General features: G+C 40.0%; 1 protein-coding gene across 1 annotated transcript in view; it reads right to left on the reverse strand.

Moving 5' to 3' along the window:
* The window catches only part of SGCE (sarcoglycan epsilon), a 31,962-nt gene extending 12,578 nt beyond the window's left edge, over window positions 1–19,384 (reverse strand). Inside the window, 5 exon segments of the mRNA XM_075049501.1 lie at window positions 690–762; window positions 3,597–3,754; window positions 10,434–10,538; window positions 19,223–19,354; window positions 19,357–19,384. Of these exon segments, the coding sequence (XP_074905602.1) occupies window positions 690–762; window positions 3,597–3,754; window positions 10,434–10,538; window positions 19,223–19,354; window positions 19,357–19,384 (496 nt within the window).
* Between the last annotated feature and the right edge of the window lie 8,214 nt (window positions 19,385–27,598).

Consider the following 27,598-nt stretch of genomic DNA (forward strand, 5'->3'; position numbering starts at 1 on the left):
CAGACAACTACTTTACATTGATTTTTTTAATCTTTGTTCTGGTTTCAGCTGGGATAGAGTTGACTGTCTTCCTAGTAGCTGGTACGGTGCTATGTTTTGAGTCAGTATGCAAAGAATGTTGATAACACTGATGTTTTCAGTTGTTGCTAAGTAGTGTTTAGACTAAAGTCAAGGATTTTTCAGCTTCTCATGCCCAGCCAGCGAGAAAGCTGCAGGGGCACAAGAAGTTGGCACAGGACACAGCCAGGGCACCTGACCCAAAGTGGCCAACGGTGTATTCCATACCATGGGACGTCCCATTTAGTATAGGAACTGGGAAGTGGGGGCGGGGAATCGCCGCTCGGGGACTGGCTGGGTGTTGGTCAGCGGGTAGTGAGCAATTGCCCTGCGCATCATTTGTACATTCCAATCCTTTTATTACTACTGTTGTCATTTTATTAGTGCTATCATTATCATTATTAGTTTCTTCTTTTCTGCTCTATTAAATTGTTTTTATCTCAACCCACGAGTTTTACTTCTTTTTCCCAATTTTCTCCCCCATCCCACTGGATGGGGGGGAGTGAGTGAGCGGCTGCGTGGTGCTTAGTTGCTGGCTGGGGTTAAACCACGACAATCGTAAAAGAACAGGAGCCCGGAAGATGTTTTTGCTTATTCAGTTCAAAACACAACAAGCTATTTTCTGTACATACCTTCTGCTGACATTATATTAATGATCAAATTATGCCTTGCTGTCTCAAAGGTACGCCTGTTATATGCAGTGATCTAGAGTAAAAAAAAAAGATATGATTGCAAAACAGTGTAAATATGAAAATCAGGTAAATGAAATATCAATGAAAATTAAATTGATAATTTAGAAATACTTATCACCTTTTAAATGCTTTGCCTTCTTATTTTGAAATGTACGAACATTCATTCATTAATATAAAATTTGAGAGGGAAGATCAATTTATTTGATACAGTATTACCTTCAAGTCAGGATACTGGAATTTTCTCAACCAGTCTATAGCCAAATACAATTATCCAAAGGATATATGTGAATATAATATATTTTGGTCCAGATAAAAGTGTTCTGCCATACATATGTATTCTTTCTTTTCTGCTATCTTTAAGAACAGCCATAAGCAAAGACTGGTTTCTCCATTTCCCCTTCCACCCTCCACTACCCTCCACCACCACCATAAGATCTACATTCATTGGTAGCTCCTAGGGAACTAAACTAGATGGAGATATTTAAAGGTTTTTTTAAAAAATCCTGGAGTCTGTAACTGTAGGGGAATTGAAAACTAGTAGGCAGATGCAACATTTGTGACTCTTATTTTTGGAAACCTATGCCTTCACGGTCAAATTACATAAGGATACCAATCTTACAGTTTAAATGTATGTGGGATGCCTGAAATGCTTGCAAATGGTTACTCCTCAGTGGTGACTGTACTCCGAAGTTGTACTATGATTAAGTGCTCACTCATAAAAAATACAGAATGAGGCTGGATATCAGTATAATTATGTATTATTTTCTCTACTTTTTTTGTTCCTGAAAGGTGATCTTTCATGAAACAAATTGAAAAAGACTAACTTTCCTCCTAATTTTAGACTTTAGTTCATTCATTTCAGGGACAAATGAGACGCAGAGGAGTGGCAATAGTGACAGAACTATATTGCTTCTCAGCAAACAGAGCTAAAAAGCATAGTGACACTGATTATTAAACAAACAAAAGTAACAGATGTTGCAATTTCTTTAAGGGATTTAAATGAAAAACGCTCCGCGATATCTTCTGCGGGGTCATTTAAGTGTAGAAGGAAAAGCTTACCTGACACAATTACATCTTATGTAAAGTAACAACTTCATTATAAAATTAATAGAAAATAAATTCCCGAGATTTTTCAAATCCTCGATTCTGTTAATTTTTCAAAGGGTTGTTTCAACAGTAGCTTAAACATTAACACTTAGGAAGCCAAACACTCTGGTTATACAAGCTCTATACAGAAACACAACAGTACCCACTTTGAGTCTGCACTCCAGCAGTGAGAGTTGCCAGCATGGAACATGCACCTGTACCGAGTAATAGTGACAGCGGCGGAGATTGCCTTTGTACTGAATATTCATTCAAACACAAACTGTCTTTGCACAGCTTTTAAAGGAGCTTGAGCTCAAGAATATTACCCACTCTATTGCAGTGCTATGCAAAAAGTCAGGCTCTTCTAATCATGAGGTCTCCTCCAATTAACTGACCTATCCATGACATCATCTAAGGAATTACGACACTATGAAAGTTATATTCAGGCCAGCAATATGCAACCACTGCTCCCAGATGACACGAGGAAGCGGGTCAAATGCAATCTGCCCTCCTCACGTACTACAGAATTAATTTAAAAGCCACATCTGAGAAGGGATTGCAATGAATTAATTTGTATGCTAGGCAAGTTTTAGTTCAAATATAGGTTTGGGGTCAAGCTTATAATGGAGGTCTTGCTATAGATCCAAGAATCTAAAAGCACACGCCATTTTAAAAAAAAGGCAATTTTAAATAACAGTTTCCTCTACAGAAAGCTAAGCGGAGTCAGCAAGTACTTCTACACATGTAATTTCACAGATGTGATTAGTCCTGCTGAAATCAAAACTGAATCATGTATATAGAATTAAGCATGGGTGAAATTTTCTACAGTATAACTTAACATTTAGAGATGTCATTCTTGAGGAAGAACAACTATATTAAATGCAATTTAGAAAAAAGAAACTCATCAAGGATTTAAGACAAATATACTGCTGAAGCAGCAAAATGGCTGGAGCAAGTTAATGAGCAGATTTTCCTGAACACTGTGAACCACTGTGTCTGATTCAGTCTGCTACAATATGCATAGCAGAAAATATAGTCCTTCTTCCCTTTCAATTGCTGCTCAAAGAATAATTGGTGCTTTTAAACATTTGGATAGCTAATTGTCAAAAATAAAGTAGTGGGTTTTGTCATTGTTACACTTACAAGAATAGAATTAAACACATGTAAGTGCTAATTAAAATTAACTCTATCAATAAACATGAGTAATGAACCAGATAATAGTTGATGAAAAATAATTTAATTTTAAAAAAACCAACAAACAAACCCAAAACCTGTTTATTCGCTGAACACTTTATTTTCCAGTGGGGAAGTCTGGCCCACATTTAGGGTAGAATGCTACAAATCTCTGAATTCAGATATTCTTCAAGTACAGTTGTTTACAAAGTTTTTTCCCCCCTATATTCTGAATACAGCTTTCATATATCCATAGTTTACTGAAATGAAATGCCTCTTAGAAAGATGAATGGCAAGAATCTAAAGGTATTTCATCAAGGAATATTAAGCTTAAATGGTTATTGCTATTTACTAGTTGTCCCTTAAAAGTAAAATATGAAATGTCATACAATTTGGCTTTCTCTCAAAAGAGGATACAATGGTAACTAAGAGAAAATGTTAATGTCACAAGTCCTTGTCCCTGCCTTATAATCTTTCTTGTTTTTAACTGTAATTAACTTTTTAAAAAAACAGGCAATGCTTCTTGACAATTCTGAATCTTATACTCTAAACCAAAATAAGTCTTTTTGAACCTTTAAAAGAAAATACCTCAATGATGGTTGGTTTGCCCACATTTTCTACAGTTGGTGAGCCATACAGCACTCCATCACTATATGGTGTCCTTTGTATATAGCGTAGCCATCCAGGTCTGTCAGGGTAACCCATTAAGTTGGTATTAAATGTTATAGGATCATTACTTATTTCACCTAGATAAGAAAAATTGTATTAGAGTATTTACAAAAAAATACTATACACTTTGATTTTGATATTTCCGTTAAAAAATCTTATTGTCTTCCGGTTGTCTTCTAAGCATTTAAAAAGAAAAAAATTGCTAACCTTCACCATATCAGAAATATGTGAACTCCTACTCAGCACTTTTAAGTATTAAGAAATTCGTATCTGAAAAGTGTAACCAACTGCATAGATGAATGTGCTTGTACTTCTTAGAGTCCTGGCTAACTCTGTGTGCTTGCACTCGTTAACTAGTCGGTCTGAATTTTAGACCTGAGTTCCACCGAGAACTGAAGCATCTAACCTCCTTACTGACAAAAGCACAAAGGTCTCAGTCCTTTAATTCCCAAAACCACTTGTTTTTATTTATTTTTTTAATAATGGCTCTGGAGACCCAATGTACCTGGAGGGCCTTTCTGTAAAGAGTGGCCATGTGATCATCAATGTCTGAAAGCTTCTCTTAGCATCAGGATATACATACAGGTCTGCAGCACCAACAGCCTGGCAGTAGTTGTTCTTTAGAGAACAAATTAATTCAAAAAAGGACCAGACATTCCAGCAAAATGGATCCACTGATGGCTACAAATACCATGGTCCAGCTGCAATCTCTAAAAGCCCCTAAAGTTAAACCACTACAACAGTTCTCATGGTTCTTACTGATACTCTTACAAATGGCCGGATCTGACTTCTGTTTATTTTTGCTTCTGTAAGCACTACCAGATCCGCACCATTAAGGCATGGGCACCTTACAGCTGAGGCACAGAACTCGGGCAAATCTGCTCTGAGCCTGTGCAGACCCCTCTGCACCGCATTCCTCCAACCTGGCTTTGAAATGGCAACAGCAGCCATTGTAGGGCAAGTGACAAGAGAAGACGACAGGCAGGCTGGCACAGAAGGCAGAAACCGAGCCCAGCGAAGAATGGAGATGACAGCTGCTCTGAGAAGAATAAAGAGACTGAGACCTGTTGCCAAAGGGTAACTAATTGTCATGTATGCATTTACACATCTGGATGTGGGTAAAAGGGACCAAACCCACACCAAACCAGCACCAGGGTGTAACACAACTTTCCTCGCTATTCTCTCGGGATGTCCCAGTAATCTCACCTATTGCATTCATAATAAAATTCCCAGCATCACAAATGATTTGGGGAAAAATCTGAGAGCCACCTGTGATACATTCCGGTTTGCCCTCTGTCAAGGTAGGCTATGCTAATGATCCAGCACAGCAGACAAAAAAAAAAAAAAAAAAAGGACCATGCCAACATCTGGCCTTACAGTGAATTTCTGGTATGATCACAATCATCTATGGGTACAACAATTTCAGCAGTATCTGAAATCAGATTCACACTGCCTTTGAATCATATGAATGTCAAGACAGGCTGGGGCTGTAAGGATTCAAAAAACAATCCATCTTTAGTAAAATTTCCAGGTTCCTTCCATCTATGTGCCAAAATTGGGAGAAAACTGGGACAGAGGCAAACCTCACTCTGCCAGTCACTGTTACATGAACTGAAGACTCTGGTATATGTCAGGAAAAATATGCATCAAGGAAAGGAATTTTTTAGAATATTTGGTTTTATTCATGACAAAATTTAACCAATGCTAACAGAAGCTTATTTTTTCCATGAGTTTTGAAAATAGTACTCTCAAATCAATTCAAAAGCTTATTAATGAAAGAGATTTTGATTATGTGCGCAGTACATTTATTATGCGTTTTTCCTATTTTTATAGGAAAACAGGACAGTTATATTTATATAAATAGGATATATTTATATATTTATTATTCCTTTGCATTGTCGATAAGCATGTGGGGCAGCACATTGTCTCTTTCTCTCCCCCCCCCCCCCCCCCCCAGCTTGCTTATACATATTCTAACTTGACAGTGATCAATCCTTTAGGTTTGCCTTAGGTGTACATCAAAACACCATACTTAGGACATCACAGCTTTCTCCAAAACCAAACTGCTTACTAACATTAAACTGTTCCTAAGTACAGGAAGAAGGCTGAATCCAAAGGAGCATTTGTTTCAAATGAAACAAAACATGATTACATAGTCTCAAATCTGATTTAATCTTCTATTTTGTCTCAAGTTTACTATATGCTTTCAAAATGTTCCTTCATATAGCCTGATAGTCTGGAGCACTGATCAGATAAATGGCATTTTTAACAGACGTAATTATTAAACTTCCATGATTTCATATTTAATGCAGAAGTGAAGAAAAGGTATATTTCCTAATCTCAGACACAGCGTGTTATTATGCCTTCCCAAGTTATTAAGTACATTTTTCACAATACACAATTATATGCATCTTTTCACAAATGATGACCACAAACCAGAACATTTTAAACTTGTAGGACCACATATTTTATTTCATTTGAAGATATTTCAACAGGAACTAAAAACTGTCCTTTGTATGTTATATAGTGAACTGTAAGGTATGCTAAATAGACCTGAATTTTTTTAAACTTCCCCCCCCCATGTTTTTATATAATATGGAAGATCTTAGCATCCCATACCAGGCTTTGGATAAGGAGGAAATTCCCCCTTAAAGTACTCTCTCTCCAAAACATGAACAAAAAGAACTCCAGCAGAAGGGTATACATTCCGATCAGAGTGCACCTTAGACAGAATCGTGTACACTGAAAAGCAGAAGGAAAGATAAGAGACAGAAAAAAAGCAAAAATGAGACATGCTCTAGATAATACAGCATGCATTTCAACAGCAATGTGGGCAATCTGGGAGAAGGAATGCAACGAATATTAGATATCTGTTAATAAGGTTTTTAAAAGGTTGCACAGATTTAAGAACAGAACACAGAGCAAACCCTCTCTTTGCCTAACAGGATCCTTTCCAACACTGCAATAAACAAAACGGGCTATGTTAGGATTTCAGAAGTTGCATGAGCTCTTTATTTTTATTACAATTAAAAAAAAAACCACAAACAAACATGAGGGAGGCTATTGTAATTTTATACTTGGTTTATTTGTAATATTACATGAATAAAAATACATTAAATGAATGACACAATTGTGTTTTCTTGATATTTTTCATTAAAAAAAGGAACACGAGAAATACAGAGGAACCTTACCAATCAATGGTACTGACTCCTCACTGAATGGAAGTGATGGATTTTTCAGTTCTTGTGTGGAAAAGGACAAAGCAATTCATTTCAGCTGAGGATTTCTGATTTCTTAAAGCTAGACTTTCTTAGACCAGCAAATTCAGAAAACGTACACCCAAAAATCTGGTTAGAGACCTCATTATTGAAGGAGATGTGCTTGTATTGAAGGATAAAACAGAAGGACATGGGCAATTACAGGCCATTAAGGTGTCACCGATTCCAAACAAAAAAAAATGAAGCCATATTTTACAGGACTCAGAATTAAAAGCCTAAAGGAAACTTAATTCAGAACAACCAGCATAAGTAAAAGCAATATGCTATTTTTTATGTAATTACAAATTTAGTTGATAAAAGCAAATCTTATTTAGGTATAACACATTTGACACAGTATTATATACACATTTTAATGAATTAGAAGAATACAGAAATCATAATGATACATAAATGGATAAGAAACCACTTTATAGACTAGTTTAAGAATTTAAGTATAAATGGAGAATACTGATCTAATAGGTGTTTCTCATGGTGTCTTAACGGGGTACACTGTAGGTCATATTACTATTACATACTACTATTCAATTTTAAGTCAATGCCCTGAAAGAATCTATCATTGCTGATGATTTTTGTCCATGAGATGAGGATTACACAAGTGGTAAATAAAGATAAGTACAGAAACAGACACACACCACTACCTGCCTTGCTTGCTAAACTGAAAGAAACTTTATGAGAAGTCACATCTCCAAACAAAGACTATAGGTCTTACAGCATGGGGTACTATGATAGGGAAGAGGGACTCCGAAAGAGACTTCAGAGTCATCACAACAAACTCATAGAAACAAACTTGTACCTCCTAGAAGATAAAAGGGTTAATTTTAACACTTGGATCAATAAGTAAAGTACATTTCAAATGTGGATCAAGATCATGTGATTTCCTAGTCCTGGTATAATTTCTCTGGCCTTATCATTACACCAACCTTCTTACTTGAGATCTGCTTAAAAAGCCACTGCTAATTAGGCATTAACGACAGACATTCCGTCCTTCGCACCACGTACTCCGTGTGGAATCTATCTCACCCAATTTTAGATGCCTACAGAAACAACAGCCACCACTGAGTTAGTCAGGCTCCTTTTATAGTCAGTGGAGAAGAAACAGATGCTTCTAGGGGTTGATTAATTTGATTTCTCCTGTAAAATGAGATGAATCATGCCCTAGATTCCTGACTACACTGACTAGATCTCCAGTGACTGCAGAGGCAGTGGAGAGGAGATGCAGACATCTGTAAAGTAGACCTCTACATTTAATTACATACTTCCCACACTTCAAGCCTGATATTGCAGAATTAATAGTCTCAAGCTCTGGATATGCTATTGATCAAATTCCCCAGCAGTTGCTTTTTCCCACTTTTGGAAACCACTTTTAACATAGTACGAAACAGAACATCTTTCTAATAATTTTACCTTAGACACAAAATTAAAATGGATTCTGAAATTTAAATAGTTTATTACAACTTTGTGTGGTTATTAAACCAGTTACTGTAATTTTAATTATGTAGACTTGATTTAAATACAGTAACATAACTGTTTGATTTGCATAATTAAAATTAGTAAATTGATGACCCAAAAAACTTTTGTACTCACTTCTGTGAATGAGCTATAAATAGAGCAAGGAAACTAATTTCCTTTAAAATTTTTTCAATAAAAGCTGAAAAAGTAATTTCTAACATTAATACAGCAGAAAAGCTGACAAAAATACGGTGGCTGGCTGAAAATGCATCAAATATCTGGAAAAAATCAATTTTTCCATTTCTGATGCTTTGACTCTACAATGAAAATCCATATCAAACAGGAAGAACAGTGAAAAAGTAATGTATATTTTCTCCATAAGCAATAGTTTTTGAAAGCAAGAAGGATAATAGAATCAGCAGTTATTGAAAAAAACCTATTTCTTTTGCCTGTTAGAGGAAATCTATTGCCACCACTAAATGCCTGCCCATTCTTAGTAATGAGACGTTCTCTGTTGCTAAAGTAAGCATACCAATAAGGATTTCATGCATATATAAAACAGTGATCTTGGTGGAAGTCTAAAAATGCCTCTCAGAAGGAAAAATCCCACAAATTTATTTTATCTTATAATGACAATCACATTGTAATGACACGAGTATGGAGATTAAGAATTTGAAAGTTCTCGCCCCCCTTGTCAGAGAAGCTCTCTTCTTCTTCCCCTGTCAAGTTCCTTCAAAATCAGGAGGAAAATGGTGAGTCTTCAGCCCACTACAGCAATAACTGCTTTTCAACAACGAAACAAGTGAAACGCTGTTTTCTTCAGAAGCTTTTAAAATGCACAATTATTTTCATAAGACTTCCTGAGACTGGAGATGAATGTGTAATCATCTTAGGTTATCTAGGGATGAAACTGAATACACTTACCAACTTCTAGATACTAATCTAATACAGCATACTGCCAGATGTTAATTGCCTGGGTAAATTCCCTGTGGTAAATAAAAATCTTGGGGACTGTGAAAGGCTTCTGTAAAACTAACCACAGGAAATTAAAAATCTTCACTACATAGGATCACAACAGATCCCCGCTAGAAAAACAGACAGTATCAGCTACCTCAACAGCACTGTTCTCTTCTTTCTTGTTTCCAGATCCCATGGAGGACTTTCTGTAGATCCCAACATATATCTGTACAGAAAGGTTAGAAGTTCTGGAGATTGGCAAAGAAGTAGATTAACTGGAAACTGAAGGTTGGAAAACACGCACCACTTTTTGAAACATGTACAGAAACTGTCCCAGTTGTTCTTCTTGTGGGTCTCAAACATGGGCACCGCCAGGAATTCAGCTAGGATTGTATCAGCCCCCAGCCCAGAGCCCGTTAACAGACACAGGTGACCCCCATCTCCAGAAATTTCAGAAGATTTACCATGTTGGTTGAAGCCTCTTTGTCGATGATCTTCAGAAAAAAAACCACCTGGAAATTTCTTCTGGGAATTTCAATGGGTTCTCTCCCCACAAATTTTTAGCAGATGAAGCACAACCCCAGAAATAACTTGATTTGGGGGCCAATCCAGATTGCCTGCCTGGATGGGCAATCAGTGTAAAGCCTTTTCTCAGCTAGTGTACACTAGCTAAAATAGTCTATGTATACTTGCATAAATGACAGTAAAATAGTCTTTTTACAATATGTATATGAAAAATTTTTTTTAATTGTTACAGACAAGTTATTGTATTAAGCATACTGCAAAGGTACCTCCAAGCAACCAGCCATGATAAGAAAATGTGCAATATTAGGTATACACACAGCCATTATTTCAAGCAAAGCCGTAGGAACAGGAAAGTTGGGGAAGACTCACAAAGACACGCAGGTCTGTGAATGTTTAAAAGATTGAAGAAATGTGAAATTTTCCAAATTACTTACCTTGAAATAGCACCTTATTCCTAAAACAAGGACATGACTGAAAAAGCAAGAGTAATATTAAAAGCAGATTTGACTGAACTAACATGGGATTTAAATTTACAACCTAAACTCACCATTCTTCTCAACAGCCTTTATTCTGCTGATAATATAACTGTGGGCTTGCTTAGTCGTCCAGTTAACTGTTCCATTATTGCCATCAGCAGAGCTTAACAAAAAAGCTTTTCAGAATAAAACAAATGCAAAAAAATTAGTCAGATCAACAGACTCCCACAAAGTATCAGATGGGATCAGATGCCTTCTAAACCAGGTTTTGGTTTAAGTCAGAGTTTAGGAACCTCAGGTCAAAAAAAATGGTGGTGTTTGATTTGAATATATAATCATATAATAATCTGATAGTAACCTTTTTGACACTCATTTTTCTAAATAAGGTAATGTGCTGGTTTTGGCTGGGGAAGTGTTCATTTCTTCATAGTAGCTGGTATGGGGCTATGTTTTGGATTTGTGCTGAAAACAGTGTTGATAACAGATGTTTTAGCTGTTGCTGAGCAGTGCTTACACAGAGCCAAGGCCTTTTCTGCTCCTCACCCACCCCACCAGCGAGTGGGCTGGGGGGGCACAAGAAGTTGGGAGGGGACACAGCCGGGACAGCTGACCCCAACTGACCCAAGGGGTATTCCAGACCATACGATGTCATGCTCAGCTTATAAAGCCGGGGAAAGAAGGAGGAAGGGGGGATGTTCAGAGTGATGACCTTTCTCCTCCCAAGTAACCGTTATGCGTGATGGAGCCCTGCTTTCCTGGAGATGGCTGGACACCTGCCTGCCCATGGGAAGTGGTGAATGAATTCCTTGTTTTGCTTTGCTTGTGCATGCGGCTTTTGCTTTACCTATGACTGTCTTTATCTCAACCCACAAGTTTTCTCACTTTTACCCTTCCGATTCTCCCCCCTATCCCACTGTGAGGGGAGTGAGCGAGTGGCTGTGTGGTGCTTAGTTACTAGCTGGGGTTAAACTGCGACAGCTAAACTTACACTAAATGCTTAAACCTCTGCAGACACTTCTGCTGATGTAATTATACTGATAATAAAGATGATGAAGAGCATTCTCTGATAAATATATTTGCACAGACAAAACCTCACATACCAGCAAAGACATACCTAAAGTTACTTCCACTGGCATAGTATATTTTGGCCAAACTAGGGAAAGTAATGTAACCAAGAGCACAGCTTTGCTGATTTAAAGATGCTTTGCTGATATAAAGACACATGGGGCTGATCGCCTTGCCTTGCAGCCATAACCAATAATCAATTTTGAAAAAAGAACCAGTTAAAAAGGGGTTTCTTCACCCCAAGCAGCTAGAACACTGCCTGAAAACAGCTGGATCAGTGCAGCTGAAGGTGCAAGAAGGTTTAAATGTTCTGAGGAGCAAATGATTATAGAAGACAGAAAGCAACTGTGGAGCTGACAGAAAGACTCCATTTCACCAGTGCCTGAGAACACTCCATCCTCACCTCCCACTTTTTGTTCTTTTGTTCCCTTTCTTCTGTGATGAATAGTAGATATATCAGCTGTTTGTATAGTTACATACCAGCTGAAAGTGTAGAGGGAAGGAATTGGAGTCAGATACTCCAAATGGGAAAGTGGTCTTTCTTTTGAAGTAGTTTGGGAGTGAGAACTCATGTCAAACCTCAGTTAGAAGATGTTATTGGATTAGTGTCTTAATTTCCTTGTAAAAACAGCAGCATCAGAAAAAAACAAGTAGCAGCATTTGCATTCAGATACACCAGTATGCAGGAAGAAGAACACTTACTGGCAAACACTCAAAGTATACATGTATCATTTACATTAGAAGCTTAAACATCTGCAGAAACTTCTGCTGACACAGCTACTCCAGTCAGCTATTATATTACTGGTATCGCATTCTCCAAACAGAATTTAGGAGGCTGAACAGATCTGGCTTAAGCAGTAGTCATGATACACAAATACTCAATCTATGCATGTGAGTGAGGCATTTATTAATGATAATTTACTCAAAACACCTGAAATTGAATTGAGGATGAAAAATAACAAAAGAATTACATGCTCAAATTAACATATCAACAAAATAATGTTTCTAAATTATGAATTTCTGTTAAGTTTCTTTAGATTTTCAATATACACAAAGGAGCTGATCGAACAAAAAGGTATTATTCACATCCACTGTTTTACATCTGTCTTGCAAGATGGACAACTTTCTCCCTGCTGAATTGATCTGCATACATTGCAAGTCTTAATATAATACTGTCCTAGGGATTATCCAGCTCAGTACTGCATACGACCTTTAGGGTGAATTTTCTGTAATTCTTGGAACACTCCATAAATTCCAGAAAGGTAAAATAAAGTTGTTCCAATATTTCAACAGGATGAACTGGGCAATCAGAGGCTTTTCAGCTACAAACCAGCACCATGCGAAAAAATTAATACAAGATTTGATTACTGAATTATTAAATGGAGAAGAGTATTATACTTATCACAGTCAACAAGGATTTAATGCATCTTTTCTGACACTTTTGATGAGCCCATGAGTTTTTTCTGATAAAGATAGAAATAATGATGTTACCCTTAGATATACAGCATATCACCTAGCACTCTGAAAAACTAGATACAAAATCATTCTAGCATATTTAAATGGAATAAAAAAAGAAAGACAGGTTCCAAGATGCATTTTTAAACATAAATGATCAGTAAGTGTCTTTGATTTGGATTTGCAAATTGTGCTAGGTTTAGCTGTGGGGATTAAAGAGGTTACCTGTCCACCTCTCCACCCTACACTGCATTTCACAGGGGAACTGGAAAAGCACCCAGTGTGCCTGTTTTTGGATCATAGAGTTTACAGTATGATGTTTTAATAGAAATATATATCACCATCTATTTGATTTCAAATGACAGGTGTGAAATGAAACAATTCAGGAGCACACTGCCCATTCAACAGCTTTCACCACAGGACTGGCAGTCTCAAGCAAGAGAATAGAGCTGCTGAGTAGTTAATTTGTTAGATTTCTAGTGGGCCTCACAAGGTTCTGGCACTGGCCTTATGCAATTTGACTTTATATATATTTAAAATGACCTGGATGTACAATATTTACTGATAAAATTTGCTGGTATAAACAAAGGCAGGGAGATTGATAAATAATGGAGATTACATGCCACTAACACAGAACAGTCTGCGTTGTTTGGTAAAAAGGTGATCAGTGATGTGCACTTCAATAGAATAAAACGTAAATGCACACCCAGGAGCAAAGGTGGCATGCCATACGCACGCTATAGAGCATGCACTTCAGGGATGCTAACTTTGATAAAAAACTGAAGGACATACGTCAGGTAATAACTAGTTGAACAGAAGCTTTCAGCAGAAGACTGGTTAGAACGGCTGATACGTAAACAGCAACATCAAGGAGAAGCAGGGAGATTTTATTTTTGTCCTTGACACAGATATGATTGCTGTTCAAATGCTGTGTCTAGTACTCACATAGAGCTTTCAAGCAGCATAGCGACAACATGAAGAAAGCTCGGGGAAGATCTGTGAATATGATTAAAGGATGACAAAAGAGGCCTTATACTACAGAATGCAGGGATCCAAACTATGCATTTTATCAAAGAGACAGTTTAGAATTAATTTAATCAGCCTTGTAGTCATGCTGAAAAAAATGTTAATAGTGTCAAGCTCTTCAGTTTGATACACATGTTGCCACAGTGGCAGGAGCACCCACCAGTGCTTACAGCAGCAGGAGCAACTCACAGCTCTGTGCCTGGGACTTGAACATGCCCAGGTGAAGTGCACCTACAGTGTTTTCTGTTTTCTTTAATTATATTTTTCTTTAATATTTTAATTTTCTTTTCCTTAATCTTTTTTATTTTTCTTTAATATTTTTCGTTAATGATATTTGTATTATTTTATAAATATAAATTACATTTCTATCATTTTTACACTGTTTTTCCATTAATTATATTTGTATAGGTTTTATGTAAAGGTTTTAAATATTAATATTTAACAGGACAAGATTTAACAGAGAAGATATCCACAACAATTTCTGCCCACCTCGCAATCCGAAAAGGACCTAAATTATCATGGACCAACTTCACCTTCCCCATTCCTTTACTACAGTCTAACATCCACAAACCATCCTAAGCCCTTACCTATCCTCCTTACTGCTTCTTTGAAGTAGGATCTCGAGCCCATCTGTCCCACAACTAATGCAGCACACAGCTCCACCTCTCAAAACCCAGCATTTCCCCTCTCCCCCACACCTCCACCTGGGACCCTGACCTAAGCATGTGCTCATTACCCTCATGTCACAGACCAGGACCTCGGGCCATGCTTTCACTACCCCTTACTCTCTTACCATACAACCCTGCTCCAAAAAACTACCCTCGCACTCCTCCACCACATATCCCATCTGGCTCGGAGCCCTTCCTGCATCCTGAGCTGGAAGCACAGGTCCGTACACGGCACAGGTTTCTGACAGGCCGCCGAGAACCGTGCAGCAGAACAAGCAGAAACCGACACCATCAAGTTACAACACAACACCCGTCAAGCAACCGCTTGCATCAAGGTGCTTAGCCCGCAGCTCAAAACAGAGCTTGCACCCAGCGAGTCACTGCGGACCCACTGACATCTGCACATAGATATTTGCCCTGTGGGTCACGTCGTCCACCAGCGGAGGCAGAAGCTGCACTACCACCTACTCTCCCTCCTCTTCCAACCTCTGCACCCCTTCCTCTTACCTAATATGCAGTACATAAGCAACCATCACTGTAGAAATTTACTGTGAATTAAAGTGGATTCTCTCAGTGGAAATTCACACTCAGATGGGATATTTTCTAACAGACAAGATCCTCTTCAATGACAGCTACTACATATGAAATGGGAATTAATTTGTGTTAGTTCTCCATTATGGATTGCTCAGGTGTCTCTGTACTCCATTTACTGTAACTGTGTAAAAGTTCAAATCAAACCCAGAAATGTTTCTAAGCTCTACATTTGTTCATCATTGTTCAGTAAGGAATGGTTTTCTACCTGTTTCTGTGCTATCCATTGATTACTGTAACATCTGAATATTTCAGCAAGATCATTTGAGAAAAGTAACTGAATCGGGCATTTTGTCAGTCTCACTGTGAAACTTCAGCATTTGCATTCTTGGGAATGCTGCAAATTAAGTACTGGGAGAACAAAATCCTCATGCTTTATTTATAGTAACACTTACCCACCACCAGTCTCCCTCCTGCAGGCCTGAAGAGAACCAAATTAGGTTAGCTTTTCCATGAAGGTGAGGAAAACATTGGTAGTTCCTGCGGCCCTGCCCCAGGCTCACAGTGTAACCAAGGGGTATGGCCAGGTCACCCTGTAAACCTGCTATTCCAGGATGCCCCCTACATTTCTATTATCTCTTTATATGAATTATCAGAGCATCTCTGCAATTACATTCCAAATTTTTGAGGTGGCAATTGATTTAAAAGTCTAAAGGAATTCAGAAAAGTCATAGATTTCAAGATGAGATTTCTGTCTGATCACTAGATCGTTCTTTCTAACTTCTTATCTTCACGGCTTGGACTGCCACTAAAAATAATCTACATTGAAAAGGCATTTTGGTGGTTTGTGTTGCAATTGTAACAACATTTAGACACAGTCTATGTTTATGTAAATGGATTTTTTTGGTATTACATGAGTGCCATAGCTATGCTGTCAACAAAACAATGTATACTTTTGACCTATGTAACATGTTCATGCTAATTCCAACACAGCAATACTTATCAGTGAATACTGAAACGCGTACCTTCAGCTCTCAATCTGTAGCACCCTGTTTTGCATTGAAAACATTTCAGCAAGAGAGTCATGTAAAAACTCTTCTCAGATTAGAGCACTTCTTGGTTCTACTACTTCTTGCTTAAAGAGCAGTTCAACTGATTAGGAGGGAAACTAATAGGTGTTCTCTGGTTTCTTGGCTCTTCTGCTTCTTTCAAATTCCTATGGAAGTAATCAAAACTAGCAACTCCCTCCTTTCCTCTTTGCTCTGCCAAAAGGCGGCACTCTGCACTGATAGTGTCTGCTGTAAATTTATCAACATCTATATAAGAAGAGCCCGAAAGCTGTACCGAAATAGATATTCTTGTCTAGTAGGTTTGAAATTCTTTCTCCTTAGTTTGATTGGAAACAATCTTTCTTCTAAAGAAAGGGTTTTACTTTGGTGAATGTAACTTCTGAAGTACTTTAATGAACTTCTAACCAAATCTAAAAACATTAAGGAGCAAAACCAAGCCTCTCTTTACACACTAGAAGTTACATCTAGAAGATGAATTCCTGCTATAAAGCTGACTTCTTATTGTCTGGCTTGAGGACCTGCAAGATATCTCCATGTAATTTATACCACCTATAAATAATGTGCTTCTGTAATGAAAAGTGTACTAACGGAATGGCTAGCTTTCCCCTCCTATAATTACTTATTCAAGCAACTTCATTGACAATAGATTTTATTTATTGATCTGGGTCAGATTAGTACAAAGACTTGACAGGCAGCATCTTCACAGGCAGAGATTTGGAGCCCCGTATGAAGAAAACCTGTTTCTTTGCCCTTATAGTTGCAGCCACAAAAGAAGAAAGGGCAGGTATGCCATGGTATCAGTTTGAAAACACTAGATCATCCGTGAAATGTTCTGCCTCCCTCTGCGGGGTGCAGCTGAGAAGCAGAGTGTTGCCAATGGCACTTCTGCTGTGAACAGCGGGACAAGTGCAGGGATCTAGTTCAGTCTCCTGAATAGCCATCCTAGCCCATGATTTCACAGTTGTTTTAAACTAATGTGTTTGCAATGCTGCTGAAAGGGGGGATTCCCAGCACATTTTTGGCCACCTAGCACACACCAGTCTAAATGATCCTGTACCAGTCCTGGTCAGTAAATTGATTTCTGTGAACAATTTTTGCTTGTGGGTGGACTAGTTTTCAGCCGATGACCTAATTCACAGTATCACTGTACAAGTTATTCAGCGCCCACATGGGAAGCAGTGAAAAATACCTAGCTGTGGAAGGGCAGGGGAATGTTTTCTGGCAGCAATGCAGCTTTATGACAAATTAATGTGACCACATAATCACAGCTTCCAAAGTGAGAACTAATGAGCTCCTTCCCCATTTTGACCCCTTTATAGGGAAGGGGGAATATGACTCCCTATTCCTGGGATAAAACGCGGGTTCCAGGGACAACACAGGCATTTATAACTAATTCTTTAAGTGTAGAAATATAAAGGGGGGGGGGGGGGGGACACTCAGGTGAGCTCCTGGCACAGTTTGCATCATTCAGCTTCTAAAAGCTGTCTTGTATTGTACCTGAATTCAGACCAGGAACATGCAATGAAACTCCACCCTGATGAAGAATAAATTTTATATAGATATCTCTTAAAAGAACTTAACTGAACTTAAGTTCATGCTTCTTTTTTTACCTCAGTCTCAAACTGTATATTCTGCTGTTTTAACTAATGAGATCCAACTGAACCAAGCTTTAGAAGGTCTGAATTTGAAGTGGAAAAGTTAATACCTTTTAAGGTAAAAAACCTTAAGGCCTCTTCCCATACTATGTAGCCTGGAAGGGACTTGTTGACTAAGCTCACAACTCAGCTTCTAGAAGCTCATTTCGGTTGAACCTTTTTAAACTTAGTATCTTAGCTGATACTGAAAACTTATCCTAAGACCGTCCTAGCTCTTTCTTGGTTGCTATCCCACAACTGGTCTTGGGAGAGGGAGGGCAGTAAGAATTTCCACATAAGGAGAAAGCAGTATCTTGCATCTAACAAATGCTAAGTTTTATCCTCACGTTGAACAACTTAACACTTAGGTGCTAACTGCATCTTTAATATAGCCAATGCCTCATGCCACTTCTGCTGTCAGTACCCTAGTGTACCTAGATATTATTTGAGAAGATACTGAGCAGACTGTTAGCTTTCAGGTGACACACCACCACCTTCTCAGACCACTAAAAAACCTAATAGACTTCTTGCTGTTAACTTGCTCTTGGGGTAGCAATGGCCTGACAAAGGCTATTTAGTGTTACCCGTTTGAAGTATTTCACTGTGAAGAACCTTGTGGGTGTGAAACCCACCTACTGCGGGACGGCTATTATTTACACGCAACAGGGAGCAGAATTAAGGCTTTTTCTGCCGTCCTAATTCTGACACAGTCGGATTAACTGGTCAAGCTGGGAAATAATTTGCGGGTGGGGGGTGGAACACGAAAGATACCCCTGTACTCACAACCGCTCAGCCCTCGGGGACAGGCACCAGCCCTGCCAGGTCGAGGGAGGAGAGCAGCGGGCGCTGCCGCCCGGCCCGGCCCGGCCCGGCCCCCGCCGCCCGGCGCCTCTCGGCCAGGCCTCGCTCCCCCGCCCTGCCGGCAAACCCGCTCCCGCGCCGCGAGGCCTCGTCCCGCGCCCCGGCGGGGCCGCCCCCGCCGCAGCCGGGCTCCCTCAGCGCGGGGCCCCGCCGGACCCGGGGCGCTCCCCGCCAGGCGCCGCGCTGAGGAGGGGCGGGCTGCGGCCGTTCTCTCCGCAGGGGGAGAGGCGAGGGGCGGGCAGGCCGCCAGCCCTGCGCCGCCGTCGGGCTGTGCTCCGCCGCGCCGGGAAGCCGCTGGAGCCGCGGGGGGGGGGGGGATGCTGGGGCAGCTCGGACCCCGCACCGACGGGGGGGGGGGTACACGGAGCGGGGGGAAAGGGGGCACAGCGAGCCGCAGCCTGAGGGCAAGGCGGGGAGGAAGCGGCGCCGCCGGGAGGGGACAGGAAGGCCGCAGGACGGGGGGGTGGCGGGGGGCACGCCGCGGCGCAGGCCGGCGGCTGCCGGCAGGGCCCGTGCCCGCTTGCCGCGGTGAAACGGCGCCGTGACCGACCTGTCAGCAGGAGGGTGGTGAGGGCGCCCCCGCTGTGCGGCCAGGGCCCCGCCGCGCAGTATCGCATCGCTCCCCGCTCCTCCGCCTGCTGCTGCCGCCGCTGCTGCCGCATCCTCCGCGCCGCGCCGTTGCCACCGCCTCGCCCCGCGGCGGCCGCAGCATCCTCCCCGCCCCACCCCGCCCCGCCCCGGCGGCGGTCTCCAGGCAGCGCGGCTGCCCCGCGGGGCATGCTGGGAGGAGCCGCCCGTCGCACCCCGACGGCGGCGGCCATGTTGGGGGGAGCGCGGGGGAGGTGAGCTGCCCGGTGCGGGGTCCGCAGAGCCCGTTTCCCCTGAAGGCGGGGGCAGGCTGGCTTGTGGGGCGCTGGCAGGTTGCCTGCGCTGCCCTACCCTGCGCTGCCCTGCCGGGGCTCGGCGCTATCTTAGTGGAGAGGCGGGCGCAGCCTGCGGCAGGGCTCGGCCGCTCTCGCCTCAGGCCAGCGGTGCAAATGTGGCGGGAACGAAGCGGCGGGGAAGCGAGGCGCGGTGGATGCGCCGGGTGCGGAAGGGAAGGCAGCGGCCGTGGCACCTTGCTGCTTGCCTCTTGCAGCCCCGCTCCCTCCGTTGGGGCCCGGACACAAGCAGTAGGGCAGGGCAGGACGCCTCCCAAGCTTGCCTGGCGCACTCCGGTGCGGTGTGCTCTTGGAGGACGTCGTGGCTGAAGTCCTTGCAACACCAGTTTTCTGAACTTCTTACCCCTTTATAAGTCTATATCCGTATTATACACGTAAATCCAAAGTGGGTTTTTTCCAACGTTCAGCAGCTGCACCTGCAATTAGCGGAGTTGTGAGTGGGGTGCCTGGAGGGTATGGTAAGGAGCGCAAGCTCCAGGCTCCGGTGAGCATGGAGACTTGTTACTCCTCTCTCATTGCTCTCCTGCAGCTTTATGGCCTCCATTAAAGGTTGTACCCAATTTCCTAAGTCAGGTCGGATCATTCTGTGCTATCTCACTCCATGCTGGCTACATTATGCTTTCTGGACTAATTACTGATCTTTGAATGCCATTTAATGTCTGTGGCATAGCCCAAAAGCTATCACAGTGCTTGCTCCACTGTGGAAGCAAATCCCCCTGTGTAGGAAGGAAGAATATTGTCAAATACAGTTCTTGGCAATGGTGATGTATTTGGTAGGTGGGTGTATGTGTATGTCATAGATAACCACTTAAGACACAGTGCTATGTAAATATAGCATTTTCTTTTAGGGAGCTACACTCTCTCAGCTTTCTATGTGATATATATGAGTAGTCCCTGTACTAGAACTACATGTAGAACCACATCTAGAGCCATGCCTGTTTTTATGTATTAGTTAGTAGGTTTGATTAACTCATTATTTAAACTTGCAATATCTTAGGGCGGTTATGCATGGGAGGATAGATTTTTTGACAAATACTTTGTAAACGTTTTGCTGTATAGGTTAGTATAGAAGTACATTTAAATAGGGACAAGACTTGGATGGAGAGTTTCTGTTAAATATTGGCTTGGAATTGCATAGAATTGCCATTAAAGATTTTATTTTTGCCTTCCACAACTAAAGCCCCAGCTCCACAAACAGATCTGCTTCTACTTTTATTTTCTCCTTCTGGTGGAGTGTCATGTTTGATATTTGCAAATTGCAGTAAGTCTTCCATTATCCATGGAAATGACCTTCCTTCCCTTGTTCTGCATACAGAATTTTGATCTCTCATTAAATTTCATAAGCATTTCCACTCTTGCGAGCCAAATACATTTGCGAAAAATAATTGTGTGCTTTTGAGGTTTGGAAGGCAGAAATATAATCTGGCTTATTCAAATTGTATTGACCCTATTGAACTCTTTATAAGCAGAGGAAAAAAAGACAACTGTAGAAGACTTTACCCTATCTGGCTTTAGTCTCGTTATGGCTCTAAATTTCCATTAATCCATCTCATGAAGGGGAACTTTACATAGTAAGAGGCTCTTCAATATAGAAGTTCTGCCTGACATTAAGGTGCAAAATACTCTGATGTTTTAGTCAGCCAGCTCAATATATCCCAGTTAAAGGATTTTTTATTCTCTTTCCACTGAGACTTTCTTTCAGAATATATTCACGTTTTTAGTTTGACTACATAGGTATTTAAGAGCAGAAATCACACTCCTTCATTTTCCTCTATCTAGGAGTAAGTCTTCTGTTTCATGGCACTTCATGATTTTGAGTAGGCCTACTTCCACTCTGAAGTTATATGTGATTTTTTGATTCATTCCCTTATGGAAGCATACAAAGCCATGCAGGTGCAGCTGTGCCATAACGATCTCAGCTAGCTCATCCTGTGATAGTAATGTTTAGACTAATGAGTGAGAATACTGGTAGCTTTCCAACAATAATTTTTCTGCTAGCGGAGTGTCCGATTTTTGTAAACATCTGTACTGTCATCAGCTTATTAATTACCAGTTTCTTTCCAAGTAGTATCACGTTGAGATGTTATTCCTATAGACACTATAAAACTGTCAACATCAATTTTTTTTATGTAGTAGCAGCAGCAGTGTAGTAGTGTTCAGTGCTCTGCCACCTCTGCATAGAAAGAAGGCTACTTTTATCTAAAATGTGTTTGTGAGATACACTGCCTGAGAAGAAATGGTTATGTGTCATTGATACATAAAGAACTGCCGCAAGGGCCTGCCTTGTCCCACTGCTTCCTTCGTAGCAGCCCTTGCGTGTGGGTATCTACATCTTTTTTTGTTAGTCGTATCTTGAGGATGGGATTCCAAAGCATACAGCACTGACCCAGCCCTGCAAGACAGACCTTGACTTGCTTGAGAAACATTGGGTAATGCTGCACACTTCTTAAGAATTCTACCCTTACATTCATAAAAAGAAGTGATATGGACAAAAAAACTTGTTTAAATCTGCCACCAATTACTTGATACTGGTTAGAAATACTCCCTCTGTAAGTATTTCTTTCTGCTTGTACTGTAATTTAACAGACTGTCCGTAACAGAAATGAATGGAAAGGGATGTAGTAATGAGACATTTTTACAGAAATTGTTCTGTATTCCATATATAGTGTATTTGCTTTGGTGAGTAGAAGAGCTGTCTTCTAACACTTACTACAATAGTTTTTAGGTAAAAGTGTTTAATTTCAGAGTATTAGAACCTCATTTTTTAGGGATGCAGTAGTGACAGTTACTGTTTCCCCATGCATCCCGCAGACTTGGTTTGAAGGTTTATTTTGTTCTTCAGATACATTTGGCAATCAACTTCATGTGGAACGAATACAACCTAATCCATTTGCCTCTTTGTCCTTTGGAGCACAGGTGCTTCCAGCTTCATCTTTATAGATACGGAATGCTTGCAAGTGTTCAGTGCTTCTGAAGATCAGCCCACCTAAAAAAAAGAAGGAAGTGTAAATTGTAGTCTTTTGGGTTTTTTTTTCTTCCCCCCTTTTTTTTTTAGGCACTCTTGTGGGGAAAATATTTGTATATCCGTATATAGCTTTTAGTGAGGTTGGCAACTAGTATACCAAGTTATTATGTAAGGCATAAAAGGAACGACTACAGTTCTTGTTCTGGTTTGCAAGTCCTGAGGAGTTTTGTTACATTCCAAGGATTCTTATTTCTTTTCTACTGCTGTCTTTCTAATGTTTACGGGAAGCCTTTTGGCGTATTTATGTAGTAATTTGTGACTGCAGTATACTACTAGTTTTTATGCAGTGTTTAACTACGTGTTTTATATGCAGCAGTGCTACAGGACGCTATATACAACAAAAAATTCTTCAAAAATTAGGGTTTTAAGAATTTTAATGTTATGTGAAATGCACCCAACAGATGCTTATTGAAACAAAGCACATTATTCAAAATTAACTTCCAGACTTGAACAGAAATAGATTTTTACAAGCTGTGTTTTTAGCTGATTTAGCCCATGTATTTTATCTTTTCCTGGAATTTTAAGTGGTTAAGAGGATCTCAAAAGATTGAGTTATGTAATGTAGTAGTTTTCGCTAGAATTTGGCATGTATTTCAGAAAATACCATGTGTTTGGAGAAAGGTTATCTATGTCCAAATACGGAAGTGATAAACGAGAACAAATAAAAAAAAGAACTTGGAAGAAATAGGAAGTGCACTGTAAATTAAAACAGCCCTTAGGCAACTTCACTTTGCTGAACCAGCACTTGTATAGCCAGTAGCCCTCTGTGTCAGTGACTTTGGCCTTAGTATAGAGCTTATAGTTTCATGTGTCTGAGTAGTTCTTGTGCCTTTTCAGACATGCACTACTGCACCTGAAATACTGGTTCTTGTCAGCATCACAGGAGAGCTTTCACTCTCTCTATATGTACAGATGGCCCATGTTTGCCCCTCTCTCCCTCTTTAGGGGACTGTGGGCAGCAGTGAGTGAAACAATATTGAGGTGTGCTTTTCTTTTATGAGAGACTTCCATTTCAAACATACTTGCTGCTGGGTGCTCACTTATGGCTCATACCTTAGTTTAAAAGAAAAAACTATTGACTGATTTCCATCACACAATTTTTCCTGTGGTCAAAGCTTTTAAGGAACATGTTGGTTCAAGGAATTAATATTTCTATCTGTGTTTCTAACTGCTATTCTAGGAAGATACAAAAATAACTAGACAGTGGTAAGTTTCATTTTTCTTTCCTTGGTCTGTATTGGGAAAAGCTGCATCTTGTAGAATGGCATAGAGAATAAATACTGTACATATACTGATTTATCATGAGGGAAAAAATAGTACCAAAACTATTATCTGAATCTCTTAAAATGTCTGTCTGTAGTACTCAGATTAGTAGGCTACTTAGTCCAGTATAAGTATCACTAAATTAATATTTTCCTCATCTTTCTGTGAGCTCTGCCATTCCTAAATCTCTAGGGTTTAATTTGGCTTAATTTCTTGTAAATTCTGCATAGATAAGTTAGTCTGATGACTAAATTAGTTAAAAATTCTGAATTAATTCTTGTGTCTTCATTGTTCATCAATTCTTAAGTTACCTACAAAAATTCCTTGCTTCAGCTTTTTTTGTAATCCACATCAAGGCAAACCTCCCCCACCTGGGAAGGTAAGAGTGGGTGTTTGTTCAAAAGCATATGTGAAATACAGTTATCACAGTTAATGGCTGAAAAATGAGAACTTCTAAATTCTGCTAACATGTGGCTGCCCAAAGCTATCACCTTTTGTGGATAAAGTAACTAAGTAAGGTCCTCTGTACTTCAGAGGTCCTGCTTGTGGAAACAAGAGAATATTTATACTTCAAATTAACTTTTTTTTTTTTCTTTTTAGCAGAGCATAGGCCCTGGAGTGCAGCTGCATGATGATACACTCCCTGGATGTAGAAGGAGCTCAAAAGGAATTATTAGAGAAAACAATGGGCTAGATGAGCATATTGGCAAATGCAAGCTGAATGAGTAAATCCTCATGCCTGGCAACAAGATTTCTATTTATTTTTTTTCTGTGCATTAATGTCCATCTCTTCTCCCTTAACCAAATAATTCATTACAAAATTTACTGGAAAGGACTGACATTATCCTACAACCAGGATTTGTAGCAAATGTAACTTAGCACCTGTGAAATGTGATCTACACTGAATGTTGCACATTCTGTTTAGGGGTTTCATGTGCATTGTCATACATAAGTGAGACTGCATATGTCCATGAACTTAAAGCCTTTATTATGTTTGATGCAATAAATCAGTGTTGCTTTGGAGAAGTAGTTTCCATGTCAAGATGGAGTCTATGAATAAATTGGGGGATGGAACACACCTAGCAGGTGCCAAACCTTGAATGTCAGTGTTGTGTTGGCCAGGTTATGCAACATACAGATCCAGCTTCATTATGAATTCTCAGCCCAACGAAGTGGAAACATGGGCTAACACTGAACAAGGTGTAGTTCCTCATATTGGGATAGTCAACACCCAGAGCTTAAGGCAACAACTTTGAAAAAAGCAAGTTAATCATACATACTAGATGATGAATAAAGGAGGGTGTTGGATTTGTACCTGGAGTCAGTTCTTGCCAAGAGTGTGGGAGTTGCAGAAACACCTCAAAGGAGCAGAGCAAAAGCTTGTGACAGATGTGAGTGTTATGTGCAGATTTAAGAAAATGGTTTGATGAAAAATGGAATGTTTTCAGCCTGAAGGCATGAAATTTGAAAGTGATGCTAGGAAGAAGGGCCAAGGTTTTCACAGAACAAAGAACAAGTTTGCTTTCTGTTCCAGAAAAAGCTTTTCTTGGAGGAACAGTGGAATACCTCTGTTTTCTTTTAAATAAGTATCATGTGCTCTCCAGTGTGTCTGTGCGAGGTATTACCTTATGAGGAGAGAGCCAGGTCAAAAGTGGCTGTTTAAGGGTAGCAGTTAAGAAAGACTGAAAAAATAAAGAGCATGCCACAGAGTACGATAATCAGGTTTGCTGCAAGGAGAACATGGAGGCTGGAAGGGTGGAATGCAGCTGTAGTTTCAGGATTGTTGGATGTGGTTCTGTCTAAACTGAGGTCCAAAGGCGTGCCTTATCTAAACATATCTGAACTAGTTTTGAGTAGTGTTGAGTTCACATCCAGGATCTTCGGCTAGTTTTGTGTCTTGTATATGTGTGGTTTTGTGAGAGGTATATTGACTGAGAGCAGCAAACATTAAAATTTGTTTCCCAAAGAATAAGTACCAAGGAAGCCAGATGTGTTTAGTTTTCAGGAGAAATGCCACATGTAAACAAGATTGTGCTCAGGTGACTCTGTTGTTTAACTGCCATGTCTTCACACATGGAGTGCTTATGTCTTTTGGCAAGTAAGCCATATTTTGTTTAGGAGAAGCTAATCCTGTATCACTGTGTTGTGGTCTTGTCTGACTGGCAAAGTAAATAACTAGCAGTTGCCAAACTTCTGAGCTTATGAAATATCACAGATCATGAGGGGAAAAATGTAACATAAAGAGCTATTGAAATGCAGGGTCTCATCTTGAGAGGTGGAGGACCAGCCAGCTAAAGGCAGATGATCAGAGAAGCTAGAAATGAATCTGGGAAGGAACAGCCTACACAGGGTCTTATCCTTTACTACTCTCATTGACTTCAGTAGGAATTGAGAATTTAGCAGCCTGGAAAATTAGATCATTTCAAATTTGGAGGCCCAAAGAGTTAATGCATTAGTCTTTTTCTGGGCATTCATGTTACAAGATTTTCACTTACCAGTCTTGGACAGGTTGTTTGCTTTCTCTGGGCAAGGTTTTCATATCTGATGATAGTAAATCACGTGAATGCTAAAGTATCCAAGGTAGATGAAGGATATAGTTATTGCAGTGGACTGCAAATAATGCTTTTATCTAGTGAAAGAAGGTGGGCATGACCACCATGAACTGGGAATGCTGTTAAATCTAGGCCTGTAATAATAGTGAGGAGTAGAAGGAAGGAGTGATACAGAGGTCGGAAGTCCTGTGATCCTCATATTTAGAAGGGTTTTGTGCAGGACTGAAAATTTGGCAAAGCTTTTCTTAATAGCCAGATTTCTGGATCTAGTCCCTTCCATACTGCTGGCATGTTCTGCTTCAGATCTGTAGGACTCAAAATTCATCTTTTCATCTTCTTCTGCAACAGGAGAAGGAAGGTGTTTTCTGACTCTTCTAGGTTTGCTCCTATAATTGTCACATGGAAATAAGCTACAGCTTCCTGGCAGCCCACTGTTTTTGCCTTCATACACATGCAAAGGTTTTGATTATGCGAACTCATATTATTATACATCATCTTTCTAGATTATTTTTGCAAAAAGCTGATTATTGTAAATTCTTAAAACAACATCAGGTTAATAAATCTAACCACTAAACATCATTCGTACCTGACAGTCCTGGTTTCACAAGTGTTGTCATGTAGTAGTTCCAAATAAGATCTATTCCTCAGGTTTTTATAAGAATTTTTTTAAGCATTTTCATATTATTTTCCAATAGACCCTAGCTGTCTTTTGATTTGAAGTAATTCACAAGAGGTTGAACTTAAGCACAGCATTATTACAGATTTTTAAGTCAAATTGTGGTTGTGATCTGTCATTTCCATAGCTTTTGCATTGTTAACAAATCTGGATTTTAAATGAGGTTGAGTTTCATTGTTCTGAAGTGTTGTTTTGCACAATGAAAATCTTGATCTGTGCCATTTTCTTCTGCAAAACAAATTCTCTGTGAAACACAGACCATAGATATAAAGCTTCTTCATTTAATATTACAGATTGTTTTTGCTGACATTCTGAATGTTTTGAATGTTTTAGCTGTAGAGTAAGACCTCCATTTCCCACAGCAACTCTGAATTAATTTGAAGATTTGTTTTAAATCTTTGTTTAGAACATGCGTATCTTCCTCTCCCATCTGATTTGAACTTTTACCTTTAAATCTCTCAGTTGCTTG

This window comes from Buteo buteo, chromosome 2 (assembly GCF_964188355.1).
Source record: "Buteo buteo chromosome 2, bButBut1.hap1.1, whole genome shotgun sequence".
Lineage (NCBI taxonomy): Eukaryota > Metazoa > Chordata > Aves > Accipitriformes > Accipitridae > Buteo > Buteo buteo.